This window comes from Castor canadensis, chromosome 11 (assembly GCF_047511655.1).
Source record: "Castor canadensis chromosome 11, mCasCan1.hap1v2, whole genome shotgun sequence".
Lineage (NCBI taxonomy): Eukaryota > Metazoa > Chordata > Mammalia > Rodentia > Castoridae > Castor > Castor canadensis.
Genome location: NC_133396.1, coordinates 11,287,902 through 11,306,475, shown reverse-complemented (window position 1 = coordinate 11,306,475; position 18,574 = coordinate 11,287,902). Strand labels below are relative to the sequence as shown.

The 18,574-nt window shown below is 37.9% G+C and overlaps 1 protein-coding gene and 1 long non-coding RNA gene across 4 annotated transcripts in view; one reads left to right on the top strand and one right to left on the bottom strand.

The window, feature by feature from the left end:
* LOC141414037 (uncharacterized) overlaps window positions 1-8,143 on the bottom strand; it is a 54,165-nt gene extending 46,022 nt beyond the window's left edge. For both annotated transcript variants that reach the window (XR_012439140.1, XR_012439141.1), the window contains exon 1: window positions 8,014-8,143. This is a non-coding gene — a long non-coding RNA (uncharacterized lncRNA). The remainder of the gene's footprint in view (window positions 1-8,013) is intronic.
* An 89-nt stretch (window positions 8,144-8,232) lies between these two features.
* Map2k6 (mitogen-activated protein kinase kinase 6) overlaps window positions 8,233-18,574 on the top strand; it is a 111,679-nt gene continuing 101,337 nt past the window's right edge. The window contains exon 1 of one of the 2 annotated variants that reach the window (XM_020183454.2): window positions 8,233-8,521. In XM_020183454.2, the coding sequence (XP_020039043.1) occupies window positions 8,506-8,521 (16 nt within the window). In that variant the 5' untranslated portion in view covers window positions 8,233-8,505. Of the gene's footprint in view, window positions 8,522-8,779; window positions 8,799-18,574 lie in introns of those variants that run through there. The other variant, XM_020183455.2, reaches the window with a different exon arrangement.

Here is an 18,574-nt window from a genome sequence, read left to right as displayed (position 1 = left end):
TGTTGTAGGATACAGAATTTTGAACAAGAGTGTAATATATGGCTCTTGCTATAGCACCATGAAGAGATGAACCTTAACCTTTATGGATGGTAGGTAGTCCAAGCTATTACATGCCATTTAATGTACTTCATAAAATATTATTCAGTAATGTGATATTTTAATTAAAATAAATAGAGCCAGTGTTTTAGACTTTGGCTTACAAATGCAATCATTAACTTACCAATCTCAAAAGCAAGTAAAATGAAAAACCAGTAGTATTTTCTACTTACCTGTTTTACACTTTTAATTATAAAACATTCCCTTTGGATACTAATCCAAATTAAATAATTTGAAGAGCAAGTTTATTTGTTATGTTGACCATTTCTGTACAACTATACTTGAGACAACTTCTTAATTTTCTGTGGACTTTTAAACTTTTTCTAAAACTTGTAGCTGTCACCTACCTAAGAAATTTCCCAGAATATTTAATAGTTTTTTAAGTGCAGCAGGTCAGTATGACCTGAATTGTTCAGCTCTGTGAATGGAGCCCAGAACCATCTATTAATATCAATGTAAACAGATAAAAGGAGGCTTGAAGGGCACAGCACTATGTTCTATATCAGTGTTTCTAACTCATCCTCAAATAGCACAGCATTTTTCTGAGTTGTCACAGTGCATTGGCCAAGGTACAGAGTGTAAAGTAGGTATACAGACTTACTGTGGACTTTAATAGTCACGATTGGAGCATGTCTCATGAAAAACCAATATAAAATAAGGCAAAATGTGACTAGATAACTCTTAGCTTCAAAAAGGCACATTTCTAGGTAGGAGCACTTCTTAAAAGTTACCTAGCTCAAGGACAGCTTGGATAGCTTAACAAAAGAAACCAGGAATCAGAAGACAGGTTTTTACATTTGTAGTCAATACACCTTTTTTCACCTTGAAAAAGCATAACAACCACAAGAAGTGATGATGATAACCCGAGAGCTGGAGCAATCCAATTCAGTGTCATGTGAGAATAAAATTATAACCTGTGCTGGAAAGAGTCTATAACCTATAAAATACTACAAAAACATCAGTGACACTACCCACAAGATTTCGTGCTTCACAAACCAAATCATAACCCATAGTACAGCTATTGCAACTATACATCTTAATCAGAGTCTTATTACTTTTAAAAAAATGTGATGTGATCAATTGAGGGGCTTCCCTCAATTTTTCAATCTTATTTTTTGTCCCTGGGGTAAAAAGCAGATTTATGAGATATGTCTTTCATAGCCAGTGTTTTTCAAGACGTATTTTATATTTTGATTTTTTCCTAATTCTTTTTTAAGCATGTAGACTTAGCATTTGAATATTCTTGGACTAGAACATCTTGAGAGATATGTAGGAAAAGTAAGATGGGTGGAAAGTCAGACACAGTAATGGAAAAATAGGAGATAATTCTTATGTTACAAGACCTGTTATTTTTATGATAAATACTCAATTTAATCTTTCTATCCAGAAGTAATTATAACAGGCTTACAGTATATTCTCTACTGTGTTGTGTGTTGTCAGATCTCCAGGGTCTACAAGAGTTTCCTCAGGGATTTTACAGTTTAATTGTAGAATAACAACTTCTGAATTAGAAATAGTTCAAGTACAGTATGATTCCAAGAGAAGAGAACATTTTCAGAAATGTATTTATTAATCAGTAAGTGGGGGGACAGACATTCTTTTATAAATATTTAATTCTCTTAGCTCTTCTTTGTGTAGCACAGAAATAGCCATAGATAATACATAAGTTAATGGGCATATCTATGTTCCAATAAAACTTTATTTACAGTAACAGCCAGCAGGCTAGATTTGGAGCATGGTTGCAATCATCCCACATTGCAAGGAATTCTCCCAGATCTTTTTTTTTCCATAATTTGATAAATGTGCAATATGCACCCCAATGTCACTAGAGTATGCATCAATCACCCAACCCTTTGTAGCATATTACCTTTGAAGTGAGAGTCACAATCAGATTCTTCATTTCTTTGTGGTTGGAAAAGAGGGTGTAGTATAAATATGAGGCTTTGGATGTAACTGCTCTACAAGTTGCAGAATGAGATAGATATTTAGGGGTCTGGGTTCCAATGTACAATGCTTTTTCAATTTCCCTGTATGCTACAGGTCAGTAATTAATAAAGGTATGGAGTCGATTAGGTGTGTTACAAAGGAGATTGGGATCTATATGTAACTGCAACTTCACATTTAAAGCATAACCATTTATTTGGTTTTCTATAGAGCTCTGATTTCTTCATATTTTTCTGAAGCCAGACAGGACTGGACCAGATCCTGGTAGAAAATGAATGAGTACTGTATGAGAGAGAAAACTGTGCACCTATATACATGCATATACATGAATGCATGCATGTATGTAATATATGGAAAGAGAGAGAGATCAATTATGGATTAAGCCGAAGGAAGGAAAAAAGTGTTCGATTAGACACTATTCTAATTTTCTCTCTTGACTGAACAGAATTTGAAATCTTTTTGGTGCTTGTACCACTTAATTTAAAGATATTAAGTACTTACTACTTGCCAGTGTTTTTACACCCTACAAAGATAACACATTGACACTTTTATAGGGTTTAATGCCAGGCAGGAATAATTTTCATTCTTGCTTTCTTAGAAACTACTACCTCTTTTCTTCAGTTGGCTCATGCTAACATGCCTGTCCAAGACTCAATATGATTTTGGGGAAAAGGTTAAAATAGTATTCCACTGGAGCTTTACATGGCTTCTTAGTTGCTAAGAAATGTCAAAATTCATATTGCATATTTTTTATTCAAGGAGAATGTAATCCAATGAAGACTCTGGTTAGTCTGTTGGCATTTCCATAAGATATGTCAGGCACTGTTAATTAAGAAGATTTGTTAATAGTAATTTGAAAATCTAGACTCTTAATTGGAGTCTTCATAGATTATTAGCCAAAATATTGTAATTAGATAACATAATTAAATAAAGATTCTTCTTCCTAGCAAATGCTATATTAGCCTTTCTTTAACTTTTTAACAAAGATGGATAATCTAATTATCTATTACCTGTTTTAGATGAATTAAGTAAGTGATAAGTCCATGCATATATCAGATGAGTAAGTGTAGAGTGAGCACAGTGCATATGCATGACATATGCCAGACCTGGAAAGACACATTGATGAAGATGAGACTGTCTGTGGCTAAGCTGAGAGTCAATGGTTAAAAATGACAAGCAAGGAGGCCTTCCCAGCAAAGTAGGTTAGCAAGGTACAGGGAATACACTGTTATCAGAAAGCATAAGATTTGTTCTTAAGTTGCTGTGAGACATTATCAGATATATGGCTTATAAGTGCTAACATCATCAGAATTAAAAGGGGAAGATGATCAGTGATATCTTCATGGAATGAAGGGTAGAATTTAGAAAATAAGGACTGAAGTGGAGGCCAGAAAAAGGCAAAGGCATAGAACAATATTCTCAGTTACCATACAGAAGTGGTGACATGTAAATTCATGTCCTAGTTGGATAAGAATCCTATTTTGACCAGACTGCTTAAACATAGTCTTCCTATAATAGATGAAAGGGAGATAAGGCTGAATAGGCATCATTCTGCCACATTGGGAGAACACTGAAACCAAAGCTGAATCTATATTGGGATTTCCAAAATTTCTGCCAGCAATCAAAGTTCATTGTGACACTTGGAGCAAAAAACAAACAAAAAAAATGTACATAAACATAGTATGAAACTGTGGCTAAACATGTAGGTCCCTAAATGAATCCCCCATATGCTTCTCCACAATCTACTTCACTATCTCATATATATATTGTGTATTTCCATATTTATATATAATCATAATGTACATATATATCTCACAATTATTTTGCAAAGAGGCCATAGTGGTTTCTGCAGGACTATTCTAGAACTATATACTGGGTGGGGAAAGTAGTTGCATGGCATAGGGTGTCACATATAATCCACAGATCGTGAACATCTGGAACCTAACATCTCAACTGTGGTGCTTCTGTTCTGGGGACAATTTTGCCCCCTGGGGATGAATATATATATATACACACACATACATATACATATATATAATAGATAATGATTTTCTAGACTCTAGATAAATAGTCATCCACCCTTGAACTCATAGCATTTGACTTTAGCATCTTCCTTTCCCTTGCTCCTGAATGCTAGGAGATACTTTTGGAAAACATTCAGAAATCTGTGCAAAACAGTATTGCTCCCTGGGAGGCTATATCACAAACGGTAATATGACTATTTCTTGTCTCATCTCTTAAGAGATGTCATTATGATGGTCACTGGTTGTCTTGTCAAAGCAAGTGATAGGAAACTCTTATAATTCCTGAATAGAATGGTGTAGTGTATACACAGCTCTTTCTTTAGATTATTGGTGGCCTTAAACATGCATGTAATTTGGCTTTAAAGTTATGGGATACTAGTGGGCCTTAGGATAATCTTCCTTGTTTTACAGTGGGACCAGTAGAGGCACAGAATGCCAAAGTGACTTGCCTTAGGAGACACAGCTAACTTCTACAGCCAGGACTACAATCCAAATCTACATTCCAGTGTTTTTCTCATGTCAAAATAATTACATCTTACTGAATCTCATTAGCTTTAAATTAAAAAGAGAGCATTCTGTAACAACAGGTTACAGGTATACAACAGAATTTCTCAAACTCAACACTGTATGTATTTGGATTGGTTAATTCTTTGTTGCAGGGTGGGGATGGGGCTTCCTGTGCACTATGGTGTGATTATCACATTCCTAACCCTTATCCACTAGATGCCAGAGTCACCCTCTCTTCCCTATTGCAGCAAAATGTCTCCAGACATTGCCAAATATCCCCAGGAGGCAAAACTGCCCCCAGTTGAGAATCACTGCTATTGAGCTATTAGATTACAGGTGCTGTTCATGAACTGTGAATTAATTTTAACATCCTATACCCCACAATCACTTCCTCCACCCAGCATATAGTTCTAGAATAGTTCTTCAGAAGCCAGAATGACCTAACTTAAGGGCCTCCTTCCAAGAATCTCACATCTCTAACCTAACAGCATAGGGCTTTTCCCAGGTGCTCTGGTTTCCCCGAGGTGTTAACTCCATTGTTGGAATCAAGTTTTTCCAGGCTAGCCAAGGTTACAGGTCCTTGTCTCATCTATTTCATTCATTACTTCAGCTGGCATTTGAGTACAAGATATGCTAAATACTGTCCTGGGCACTGGGAAGGCAGAGCTAATAGGTAATATCTCTGATCTCCAGTAGCCCAGTCTGTTGTGGAGACATCCATATATACAAGAGCTCTCGTCAACCCTGTGATGAGTCTTGGAGAGATGTATGTTCAGGATGCTATGCAATGAGGGAATGTACCAAATTCACAGTAAGGATGGCCACAGGGTACCCTCCATGCAGACATCACACTGAGGGTGGTCAAGGACAAATCAAAGACAAATCAAAATAGACAGGTAGGTAACAGGTTTGCCAGTTAAAGGAAGTAGCATACTAAAAATAAAGAACCAGAAATCCTGGCTTCTTCTGGCTTTAGTATCAACATAGGAGGAGAAATGGAACTGGAGAAGAGGCAGGGTTCAGGTCAGGAGGAACCAATTGTACTGGGCCAAGGACTTTGGAATTGATTGTGAAGATAAGTAGAAGCTGGGAGGAGAGTGAGTCAGATTTGCATTTTAGAAAGATCTGTAGCACAGAAAATCACACAGATGGGAGAGACAAAGCAAAAGCACAGTTTACCTGAAGGTAAACACCTGATATCAGTCCTGCCAGAAATCCCTCTTGCTTTCTTACCCCACCTTGAGAGGGATTCCCCTCCTAGGAGAGCTACTACTAGCAGACCTGACAAGAAGAGAAGCAGAGGTACAGCCTCTTCTGCCACACAGGAATGTGGGAGGAGGAAACCTTTTCACACCAACGCAGAAGAACTTTTTCTTCTGGAAGTTAAAACTTCTCAGAGTGGTTGGATTCCCTTGTCATCCAAATCTCCTACTCAGGATTCAGAATCTCTTGTTCCCAGAAAGACATATAATCAATTTTCCAATTTTACAATATATGGTTCAGCTTATTTGTGGCTTAAAGGTGTCTTGTGTATACATGCCTGTATGTGGACATTAATTGTTGAACTTGTGGTTGTTTCTATGGGAAAATGAATTACAGATTGACTTTCAGAATATAATGCATTTGCTAGCTGTAACCTATGCATGCCTAGGCAGAGAAATGACAGTAGGAGCAAAAATGACAGTAGCCAAATGCACCACACCAGCTGAGATTAGAACTCTTCCATTTAAAAGACTGGGGTCATTTAGGAGCAATGCAACTGACCACACAAAATGCAAATTGGAAGTGGCTCTAGGTGGTTTTTCAGGTCTAGCTCTGGCTAAACTATATGAAGCACAGTAGCTATTTCAGGGCCTGCACAAAGCAGGTGTTCTACCAATGTTTGGAAAGTGAACTGAGTGTGTTGAAATGGATGTAGTCCTGGTTCAATGAGACTTAAGAAAAATTCCCGGATGAGGGAGGCTCTGAGTTTTTGAACAAAAGAAAGAGATGAAAAGACAGCACTGTTTAGCCTTGAAGGACAGTGAAAGAGTGCTAGAAAGTCCTTGTACCTGTGCTTATGGGACAGATATTCCAGTCTCTTGGGGACAGAGGCTGCCCCTTTGGATGTTAGGTTGCTATGAGTAATTCACAAGAATGTCAGTAAATGGGATCAACTGAAATATTTAGTGTTAGTTCCATAACCCATTGTTGATTTGCAGGTGACAATGGTGACCTTCTCTGATTCATTCATTAATCAGATGGCCCTGAATTCCTAAAATACTTAATAAAATCCCAACAGTTGTCATTAGGAGCCATCAAATCTAGCAGAAGCCTCTTTTTTCGTTCTTCAACTGACCTCACCTATCTCTAGCCTCTACCAGTTCCAACCCACGTTGGTTACTGAAGGCAAATTTGCTTTCTTAAAACAATGCTTTGGTTAGGTCACGTCCCTTTTCAAAACCTTGTTACCACCTCCCAAATGCCTGAGGAATGAAGTCCAAACCTCTAGCCTGCCTTTTAAGATCCTGCAGATTCCCCATCTGCACATTCTGCCCACGCCCACCTTTCTTGGACTGGAGGCAACATGGTACTCTTGGTGTCCCCTACTTTGGCTGTCCTCATTCCTGCCACTGTGCTTTGCTTTCACTTCAGCAACCTGAAACCCTCAATTCCTGAGTGTGGTCTACGCACTGAAGTAGAAGTCTGAGCTCATGTTATTCACTTCCCACTCACTCCTCTCCGTTACTTCCAGGGAATTCTGTTTCTGGCTTACCTGTGAAGGGGAGGATGCTTTTTTCCACTAGGATACTGCCCTTCCGGTAGCCATAATCAGTGCAGCATAAATGGACAACTCAAGGCTCTAGCAAGATGCTCAGGACATCCTGGGCACTCAACAAACATCTGCTGATCTTACTGGACTCATTCAAGTAATTCCACTTTATTCATTTAAGACTCCCATTGCATTTTCTCCTAGGCCAGGGACTTTCCTCGCTACCGCCTCACGCCTTCAGTGAGAAAAATCATCTTAATTATCTTAACATCGACAAAATTGGCTTTGACATATTAAAAAGCATAATTTCCTTTGTAACTCTGTAACCAACAAGAAATCCCCAATTTCCCCAACCTAGTCCTACCCAGTACTGAATTTCAGCTTCCTTGAAAATAACTGACCTGGATCATTTCTTGCTAAATAAAACTTTGCATCTTATCTGCAGGGCCAAAAAATCACCCCTCCCCAAATTCTCTAGGTGAGAAAAAATAAAAAGGTTTTTAAAATGGAGGTGTCAAGGTGAAACGTCTGCAGGCAGGAACAGTACACAGGTGCTGAGCTGCAAAATCAACGCGTTGAACACCCAAACAGACCTAGAGGAACCAAGAGCTCTTTACCCATCTTAATGTTCTCTTGCTGTTATTGTAGGGTCTTTTCGAGAAAAAAAACGCCCCCTCTCATTGGCCTTACCATTTTTCGTCCTCCACTTACTACTGTGTGTGTATTTGACTTGTTTATCTGGGAGCAATCTTGGCCGCACGCAGTCCTCTTGCTCTGGGACCGGGACTACCACGTTTCCTTAAATCAGAGCCCCGTGGACTCCACACGGGAACTACATTACCCAGAGGCCTCCGCGCCCTTCGCAGGAAGGACGTCTGCGCACTAAGATACTCAGTTCCAAGTTTGGAGCTTTTAGCTGCCAGCCCTGGCCCATCATGTAGCTGCAGCACAGCCTTCCCTAACGTTGCAACTTGGGGGGAAAATCACTTTCCAGTCTGTTTTGCAAGGTGTGCATTTCCATCTTGATTCCCTGAAAGTCTATCTGCTGCATCGGTCAAGAGAAACTCTACTTGCATGAAGATTGCACGCCTGCAGCTTGCATCTTTGTTGCAAAACTAGCTACAGAAGAGAAGCAAGGCAAAGTCTTTTGTGCTCCCCTCCCCCATCAAAGGAAAGGGGAAAATGTCTCAGTCGAAAGGTAAGAGACTATTTGCATTACTTGCAAAAATGCAAAGGGTTGTGCATGCATTTATGAATGCATGGATGCAATTTTCGCCGGGCGATTGCATTTTTAAGTTTGAGGTTTTCCACAGCTCAGTTGCATTTCCTGTTTAGTATGTGTCTTTTTTTGCAGACACAGAGAGTTCCTGTAAGGCAGGGCTTGCAGTTCAGCTGTGCATTGACGTTATTTGCATTCTTCTGCTAGGATTACCGAGCTCTTTTTGCCTTTTGCACAGTCAGGAGAGATCTAGCAGGTTGGTAGCGTCTAAATGTGCAATGCTTTATATAATTGTAAAATTCTTTAGTATGCACACATATTATAAGTAATTTTGTGTGCAACAGGAATTCGAACTTTTAAAAACTCTCCAGGTGAAGATGAAAGGTAAAACTTGAGTTAAACTAGTCGGAAATTAATGTAATCTTATATTCTTTGGGGAATGAACCGTTGCGGTGCCAGTATTTAGCTGAATTTTCATTGATTTCGCTTCGAGCATTAGGCAACTTTTGATTTTTAAAGGAAGTAAAGGTGAAGTGTGGATACCAGCATATTACAAAAAAGCAGACAAGAAGTCTTGCTCTTCTGAAATTTTGCACTTTACACCAATTGCTTGTTGGCTCTCAGTATTTAGAAGCAGTTGTAGGGAATCTAGATGTGTTTGCCTATTTGGAAGATGCTTTGCACTTGGGGGGGTAAATATTAGGGGGAAAACTGTACTTTTAAGTACTGAAGCAACATGAAGGGACAGTATGTTGCATTGACAGCCATAATGAAATCTTTTAAGTTTGTAATTATGTATATTTAATCAGCAATAATAGCTCAGAAGTTCAGGACTAAGGTTGCTTTCTTTTCTGTTCCCTTAATTTTTTTTTTTTAACAGAGTTGTATTTTGTAGGCTTATTATCATCTTGGGGAGGGAATTTAAAAAAATTCCTGATGTGGCATCAGAGAGCTGAAGGGGTGCTGTCAGATACCCTGGGGACCCTTTAGTCACTTGTTTGGGAACAATTCCTACTTTCCCTTAAAGAAAGCACATGCCATCTGAGAATGCATGGAATGAAGTTAGGTCCTAGTGATTTAGGCTACCTGCGGCAATATTGGAGTAAGATTTGGTGGAATTAAAGTATCTGATAAGCTTTTTGCTTTACTTCAGAACTGTTAAACCATTTTTTAATTCTTTCTGATGAAAGTCATGTATCTGAACCTAAGTAGAGAGCAATAGTCACTGAAGTTCAAAGTAGGACTCTGCTTTTCTTTGAGTATTAGAAGAGAATGAAATTCTGAAAAGATAAGAGTGCTGAAGAACCTAGGAGTTGGCATCGTAAGGAGGCAATGTTCCTTAAGTAGAAAAAAACCTAGAGTCTTCTCATTGAGTAGAGAAAAAAGTTTAGAAAGGACAGTCTTGGCATATTAAAGAGATGGCATCTAGTTATGTTGTATTTGTTAAACATTCACTTAATTTAGCTTAATGTATGTATAAACACATATTGTGATATACATTTTTATATATGTATGTTTGTGTGCACAGAACTTGGGGCACACCAGTATATCTAAAAGGAACAGTGAACCAATGAAGTCTTTTCCTTCAAGGAGTTTATGCCATCTGGTTGGTGAAAACCAGCATGTGGGGATACCCTTACACCACAAGATAGTAGGACAGGTATTGGAGAGAAATGGTGCTATCAGAGTTTCCATTGAGTGATCCTTCCATGTGGGGGTCAGTGAGGAAACTTCATGAAAAAAGAGGTGTGTGCTCTGGTATTTCCTTTGGACATGAGGGTCTAAACTAAGTCAGGTCCCTTTCTGCATCTTTTTGGCTCACTCATAAGGTAGAGCTCCCTCTTAGTAGAGCAAGCTTTGACTTTGGGAAGCGAGTCAGGGATGGTAGGTGACACTCCTCCATTGAGGGTGTGCCTGGTAGTCCTTCAAATTCATTTTCATTTACCCAGATGAGCATTCCTTAACTAGATCCAGTTTGGAAAGTGTATCTGGTATGAACATGGAGTTTTTGTCCAAAAGGAAAATTATTGGTGCAGAGAAGTGGGTGATCATTTTCGAAATGGCAAAGGAGACTTGGCCTGGACTTTCAGCATGGAATTGGCCTAATTCAGCTTTGCTATCCTCGAATGGCCAAAATGCTTTTTACAGTGCTACACTTTTTTTTTTTTCTAATACTCTAGCCAAATGAAATGGGAGGAAAAGTGAAAGGTGGGTACAATCTCATAGTATTGAAGGATTTAACAACATGTTCAATTCAAGGACCTTTACGAACTTTCTAGATCACTATAATTCGGATTTACAGACCTCTAATTTAAGGCACAGCAGAAGCAAAGAATTACAGACTGCCCAGGAGCTGGAAGGACTGGGTTGCTTCTTTCCAGCCTTACCAACAGTGAGATTCCAAGAAAGAATTTCTTAAAAAGAAATTTTGTTTTCCACAGTTGTAACTTTAGGTGGTATGCTTTTCAGCTTGTTTATATTAGCTGTCTGGGGTTGAGCTGACATTTTTCAAATATTAAAGCAGTAGTATGCCTTTTGAGGAAATCTGAAATGTAAGTTAACAGGAAGGGCACCCAGAAAGTGCAGGAATTCCTGCACATTACAGGAAGACAAGCTACAGGAAAAATGTGTCATCTACACTACCCAGGAGAGAAAAAAACTATTGTTATCAGCCAGAATGTTCTTCTAGGGGAGGGAGGGGAAAAGCGAGGGAGGGAGGTCTGGCATCTCCCAATTCACCTGAAAATAGACAAAAAGTTTGACCTTGTTAAAATGCACTCGTTCTCACTTCTTTTCCTATTCACTCTCAAAAACTATGAGTTTATTTTAGTTGAATATCATAGTTAGTAAATCATGCAAGAAATGCCTATAAAGCATAATTCAGAAGCGTGTGGTGGAGTGGAAGGAAAGAGCTTAACCCTACTGAGATCTTTTCTTCTGTAATTCATTCCACATTGGGAAATGAGATGTGTAAATTTCCCATTCTGTATAAATTCCTTTGTTAGGTTGTACCAGACAGACTTGTCACGCTTAGTCTGTAATCTGAGCCAGTATGTTTTATAACTCCGTACATCTCAGGACACAAAAATCAGAATAGGTACTTGGGTCTCCTGAGTTTGTTTTGTATCTGGGTTGCCTTTAGTTCTTTATAGAACCATGTATATTAGCTAAAGGGGTCTTCAGGGGGGCTCTTGGTGGAAAATTCAGTGCTACACCCTACTCTTTTTAGAAAAAGAAAATAAGAATGGCTACTTACTGCAGTACATATTTTGTCATATGGCCTTTTGGATTCTCTATATATGTATGTGAAAAATCCAAAATGTTCATAAAACTGAGGTCTTAGTTAACTTTTGTTTCACTTACCCAATATATTGTAAAGTATTTCCCAGTTAATGTATTTCTGTATTCATAATATCCAATTCCATTGCATTTACTTAGATAAAATCATAATATTTGTTAACTCTCTATTTCATGAATATTGGCATGATGATCATCCCAGTTTGCACACTACTGCAATGGACTAAATTCCAGGAAATGAACTGCTGGTGATAAGCGTCCGTCCAATTCTTTCTCATGCTCCATTTTTTCTCTAACCCTTGAAAATAACTTCTTTTATTATTACAAAAATAAAAGCTGGGGGCAGGTGGCTCACACCTGTAATCCTAGCTACTTGGGAGACTGAGATAAGGAAAATCATGGTTTTGGGACAGCCCAGGCAAATAGTTTGTGAGACCTCCCCCCACCATTTCCAAAATAACCAGAGCAAAATGACTGGAGGTGTGGCTCAAGTGGTAGAGCACCTGCTTTACAAGTGTGAAGTCCTGAGTTCAAACCTCAGTCCCACCAAAAAAACCAAACATTATATATGTATATATACACATACATTTATATACATGTGCATGCACACACACACACATACACACACACACACACACACACACACATATATACACACTTAGAGACACACACACACATTGAAAAAATTTAAACCAAAGGGGAATTCCTGGTAAGAGTATAAAATTTATCTACCCCAAACTAATTACTGTTAACTTTTTGATGACTATTTTTGCATTCATACACACGTATACATCCACATTATGTTACTATATACAATGTTTTACAACTCACCCTTTTGTATGCTACCATGTGTCTTGGACATCTTTCCATATCAGTATACCTACAGTTACCTCATTCTTTTTCACAGTTGCATATTTTAATTGGTAAGAATATAGCCATTTAATTACTCAATCTCCCATTGAACTTTCACATAGTTTCCACTTTTATTTACAGTTATAAACAACACTCCCTGGAAATACCTTCCACAACATATTTGCACATTTACCTAGTTATTTCTTTAGAGTTATTCCTAGAAGTGGAAGTCCTGGGTCAAAGGACATGCGTGGATATATTGCAAAATGCTCTTCTGAGAGGTATCCCTGAGTCTCATTGCCTCCAATAATCTTTGGAAATGCCAAATCTCTCTCTCAAGCATTAAATAGACTTCCAAATAATTTTCTGTCCCAAAAGGGATAAGTTTTTCTCATCGTGGGTCTAATACCTTGAAAAAACTCATTGCCAGTTTGATAACAGATATTTAGACTCTATTCTTACTGTGTTTTTCAGTAATAATTGAATTTTTCACTTATTTTGACATTCATATTTCATGTGCTTGAGATTTTTTTCTTTCTCTCATAAAATGTGTGTTTAAAATTTGAATTTGAGGATCAAATCATTTTAAAAGTTAGGCCAGAAAAATACCAAGACTGTAGAGGTTAGGTAATCATGGGTTAGAAGTTGGGTTCTATGCATCTAAACAATTTAATTCCTTCTTTTAATTTTAACCAAAATATCTTATGTAAATATCACATATTTTTAAATTCACTTTGTTTATGCTGTCTATAGCCATCCAGACCCACATGAAATAGTAAGAGAAATGTAATGATCTGATTTAAATTCCAGTTTGGGAAATAACTTATTTCTGGCATGTGTTCATTTTCATTTATCTCAATAGGCAAAAGTAGTTTTTCTTCAGTTTTGTAAATAAGTCTTGCACAGCACGAAGTTGTGTTTTGTATATTTATTGCAGAATAATTTAATTTCTTTAGCTTCATGTGCAATGCCTAATCACAAAAGGTGATTGGCTTTTGACTAGGTTTGTTAACAGAATTAAGGCTAAGATTCTTAAAATCAATCAGGTGTGATGCCGAGTCCCAATCCCTTATTGCTTTTAATTGTTTCTAGGTAGGGGTTCAGGATTTTGCATGGGGTGGCCTCAGACTATGCTCCTTCTGCTCACAGAGTCATGTGTAGCTGGGATTACACTTGTGAATCACCATGCCGAGACTGTTGGCTGAGTGGGATCTTGCAAACTTTTTGCCAGGGCTAGTCTTGAAATGCCATCCTCCCAATCTCCATTTTCTAAGTATCTGGGATTATAGATGTGAGCCACAATGCCTGGCCTAGGTGTGACACACTCCTTTCTTTATTTAATTTTTTTGTGACACACACTTAATATATGCTTTGTAACACATGCCTATTTATGCATCCTGATATTATGTGAAGGGATTTTAGGGCTGTGAAAGCAGTTTTATAGTCTAAGAAGTTAATTCTACAAATAGGCAGACTGAACCATCAGAACGAGTAGTTTACTTGAAGACTTCAGATCTGAATTTTTTCACTAAACCACACACCAACACTGGTAATCTACACTCATACATTTTTTTATCTTCAGAGTCTTTAGTATATTTTATGTATTTTTGTTTTGTTTGCTTTTGTGGGGAGCAGACCAGCAAGGGAAGGTGACTGATAGTACAATCAGCAGAGATTATTTTTTGATCAAGAAATAGTGATACATGAATCATTGTGGTGGATTTTTTTTTTAATCAGTCCTCTGACAAAAATGCTCTCATTTTGAATGCTAGGGCATACATAGTATAGTTTTGAATTTTAGCCACTGTCATTGTTTGCTTGTTATGGACTATCTTTCATACATAGGTGAACTTTATATGTCTGCATTTCCAGCCTTTTTAGTGTTGTTCCTATAAAATGATAGGTACTCAATAAAAGTCTGACAATGAAATTACTTTTCATCGGTAATGATAGCTATCATTTGGCCCTTGGTTTTTTGGAAAGTTTGGGATAATTAGGTTATAATACAATTTCCTTCCCATGCCGTCTTATTTGCATTAATAGTATTAATAGTATTAATTAATTAATAGCATTAATTGTATCTTGATCATTTGGAAATTGCAAAAATATCATAAGAAGCAATTTAGATTGGCTGAAAAAGTGTCCTTTCTCCTCTATAAGCCCATGATCCTTTGCTAGTTTGTTTTTTCAATTAAAAATATGTAGAATAACCTGGCTATTATAATCCCAGCTACTCTGGAGCTGGAGAGCAAATACAGGAAGATCACAGTCTTAGGCTGTGTTGGCAAAAGTATGGGTCACTATCCACAAAACAAAGTAAAAGTAAGAGTTGGTCTGTGGCTCAAGTGTTAGAGCACCTGCCTAGCAAGCGTGAGGCCCTGCGTTCAATTCCTAGTACTATATATGCCTGAAGTGTATCAGTGGTGGAGCGGGTGCTTAGCATGTGTGAGAACTTGGGTCCCAACCTAATACCACAAAAAAAGAAAAAAAAAAAAAAAAAAAGCAGAACCAAGACAAGCTGTCCACAGAAGCCTTGGTAGGACTGAAGTTAATTTCTCAAACTTATTTTGTAAGTCTGTAGAGTCTCTTAAGGTTATTTTAGGCAATCTGCACATTGTTGACAGTTGACCACCTTCTGACAAAACAGAGAGATCTGTAAGGATAACCCTCCAATACAGTGATTTTCTACTTCCTCCTTGACCACCAACACTGCCAAGGCCCACCCGCTTCCTCCCTGGGTTTTGTTTCCCACTCTGACTCCTCAGAAGGTCTTCTCACACTGAGCTGGGACATACAGTTTGGTATGGAGTCCATAAATCTTTCTACATTGAAGAGGATATTCAGATTATAATTCATACACAGCAAAGTCTATCACAAATCATTATAATTTAGTCAACTGTACTGTGAGTTGAAGTATTAAATAGACGTTGTGGGATCCCCTGTCTTCTGTTTTACTTTCTAGTCTGTACATCCTACTTCCATCAGTTCCTTGGCATCAGCCTTTGTACAGACTATTAGGCCTAGATCTAGATCCTGATCTTCCTTCCCCCATAATCCCTAAGGCTGTCATCATCATCATCAGTCATCATCATTGTCACTGTTTACCTCACTTTTCATGTATTGTGCTTTTGAATGTCACATAAACCCTATGGGCGAGAGTACACGATGTTAACCTTAATTTACAAATGAGGAATTAACTGCTAACAATTCTCCTTTGGCTGGGTAGCAAGTGGCAGAGGCAGGAGGCAAAACCAGGCCCATCTGACTACAGTTCCCTTGCTTATAACCAGTGGTCAGCAAACTACAGCTCCAAGGTCAAATCCACTTCCATGTACTTTTTTTCAGTACATCCAATGAGCTAAAATGTGCACCCCTTCTTATTTTTGGAGATGCCAAGGATTGAACCCAGGGCCTCATGAATGCTAAGCCTTTGGTCTACCACTGAGCTACATACCAGCCCTAATTTTTGTTTTTTTAGTTGACATAATATTTGTACTCATTTTGGGGGTATAGTATGATAATTCAGTAAATGCATGCAAGTGTAATGATCAAAAGGGAAATTAGCTATTTCCATTTCTTCAGATATTATAATTTCTATGTACTGAGGACCTTTAAAGTCTTCTCTTCTAGTTATTTTGAAAAATATAACAAAGGTTATAAGCTATAATTACCCTAATATGCAATAGGACATTAGAAGTAATTCCTCCTATTTAACTGTATTTTGGTAACTGTTACCATTTTTTAATGATTACAAAAAAATCAAAATCATATTTCATGACACATGAAAATTATTCATAAATAAAGTTTTATTGTAACATGGGTATGGACAGTTATTTATGTTTTTCACTTTTCCACAGCTGCTTTTAACCCTATGATGATAGAATTAAGTAGTTGTAACAGAGACTGTGTGTCCCACAAAGACAAAGATATGTACTGTTTTGTCCTTTGCAGAAGAAGTTAGCTGACCTCACCCTTTATGAGTGGTGGGGTCTTTTTGGGAGAGAGCACAAGGATTGCATTCCTCTTTGGGTTTCATTGAAAGTTGTAAACCTAGATCGCTACTGGACTACTTACTCCTGAGGCCACCTCTTGAGCCCAGCCCACAGGAAATGTCTGAGAGGTGTTTCCCTAGTTAAGAGAATTTAGGTCATTGCTCATTTCCGCTGAAATAAGTCACCCATCTCCTTTATCCCATTCAGGGGTCTGGTCCTTTCCTCTTAGTTGTGCTCTTTTTGTTTGTTTTAGCTTTCTTTTCTTTCTCTTCACTAAGAAGGTGTCCATTAATCCCCTAACCTCCTTCTCTTAATTTCCCTTTCTTGATGCCACATTTTGTTCAGAAAATAAAAAACAACTCTCATGTTACCACCATTGCCTGGCTTTGTTGATTATCATCATAACCCAGCTTGGAAGTTCCATCATTTCCTTTGTGTGAGAACTAAAGTTTCCCTCCATAGTAGAACATTCTCCATCTTACACAGAGAGAGTTCCAGTTATTATCTTCTACAAGTGTTAGAGCTCTTTTTTTACATTAGCCCCCTAACTCTGGGGGATGGTTAATGGCGACTTGGTGTGTGGGGTTGTGAGTATCTTTTTGCTTATAGAGTTGCTTTTTAAATCATAGTTATTGTGGGAGTTTAGAAAGAAAGGTTGTGATAAAGGTTCTGAAAGTGAAGGGTGCTGAAAGCACATGAGGACAGAGTAGCTTTGGTCGAATGAGCCTGGCTTTGTTTGTCATATCCAGAATGAGGATAACTTAAGTTACCCACAGTGAAGGGCTGATTTCTACCTTCACAGATGGTATTGCTGCTGTGGATTGTTTCAATATTGTAGATGCTGTGCTTAGTGATGGGAGTGAATTATATCATTAATGGTCACTGTTGCTCAGAGAAGTGGTATGCATTTTGTAGATGAGCAAAGTGAGGTCAGAAATATTAAGAATTTGTCTTAGATGTCAGGCTTATGGTAGCAGAGCAAAGGCTTCAGGTGAGGTTCACTTGGCCCCAGAACCTGAGCTCCTGGCTATTCCACTTGAGCAGTCACTCCAAAATAAATCTATGAAACCTATTGCTCAAAATTCAAGCATACCAGGGCCAAGTATAGTAATTAAGAGGGGCTGACTTGTGTCTATATTTATGTAAGTTCCTTTGGACATACCCCTTTAAGTATCTGTTGATCATAAAATACTGAGTCTGACTCATTCTGACTCTTGAGGTTAAATTCCAAGTACAAACTTCCGATTGGTTGAGAGAAGTTGATTACAATTGGCCTACTGATACTGAGATGGATCTACTGGAAGTTTAGGTTAGAATCTCAGTAACAAATACTAATTCTATTTACTGCTTATAGACTGTCTCACATAGAAACTAAGAAGATTCAAACCTATGTGTTTCTTTACATGTCTAAGTTATATTGCTTTAAAACAGAACACAGACAGCTATAGCTCTTTTTTGGCTGAGTGATTTCCTTTCTTCCTGGTTATTTCTGCGTAAATATAACAAGTGCAGTTTCCTTGAAATTATGAATGAAACTACATCTCCACTATTTTCCTCTTATACTGGACAGTGAAAGAACCCAAAATTGCCTTTTTGTAGGAGAGTAGCTACAATGGATTGGGAATGATTTTTCTTTTAAACAATGAATTCTTTCTCAGGTTTCTCTCCAAACAAAGTAGAGCAGTCCTGGATATTGAATGAGGAGTTTATTTATTCTCTTCCTTTATTTGGTCTCCTCAAATTCCACATGAGGTGGGAAGAGTTAGACATAAGAGTAAAGCTAGAATTTGCAGAACCAGTAGGGATGGGATGGTAGAGAACATGGGAATTAATTTGCAGTAAATATGCAGAAACAGCTTTCTGTGATATTTGAAAAACCTTGCAAGGTAGT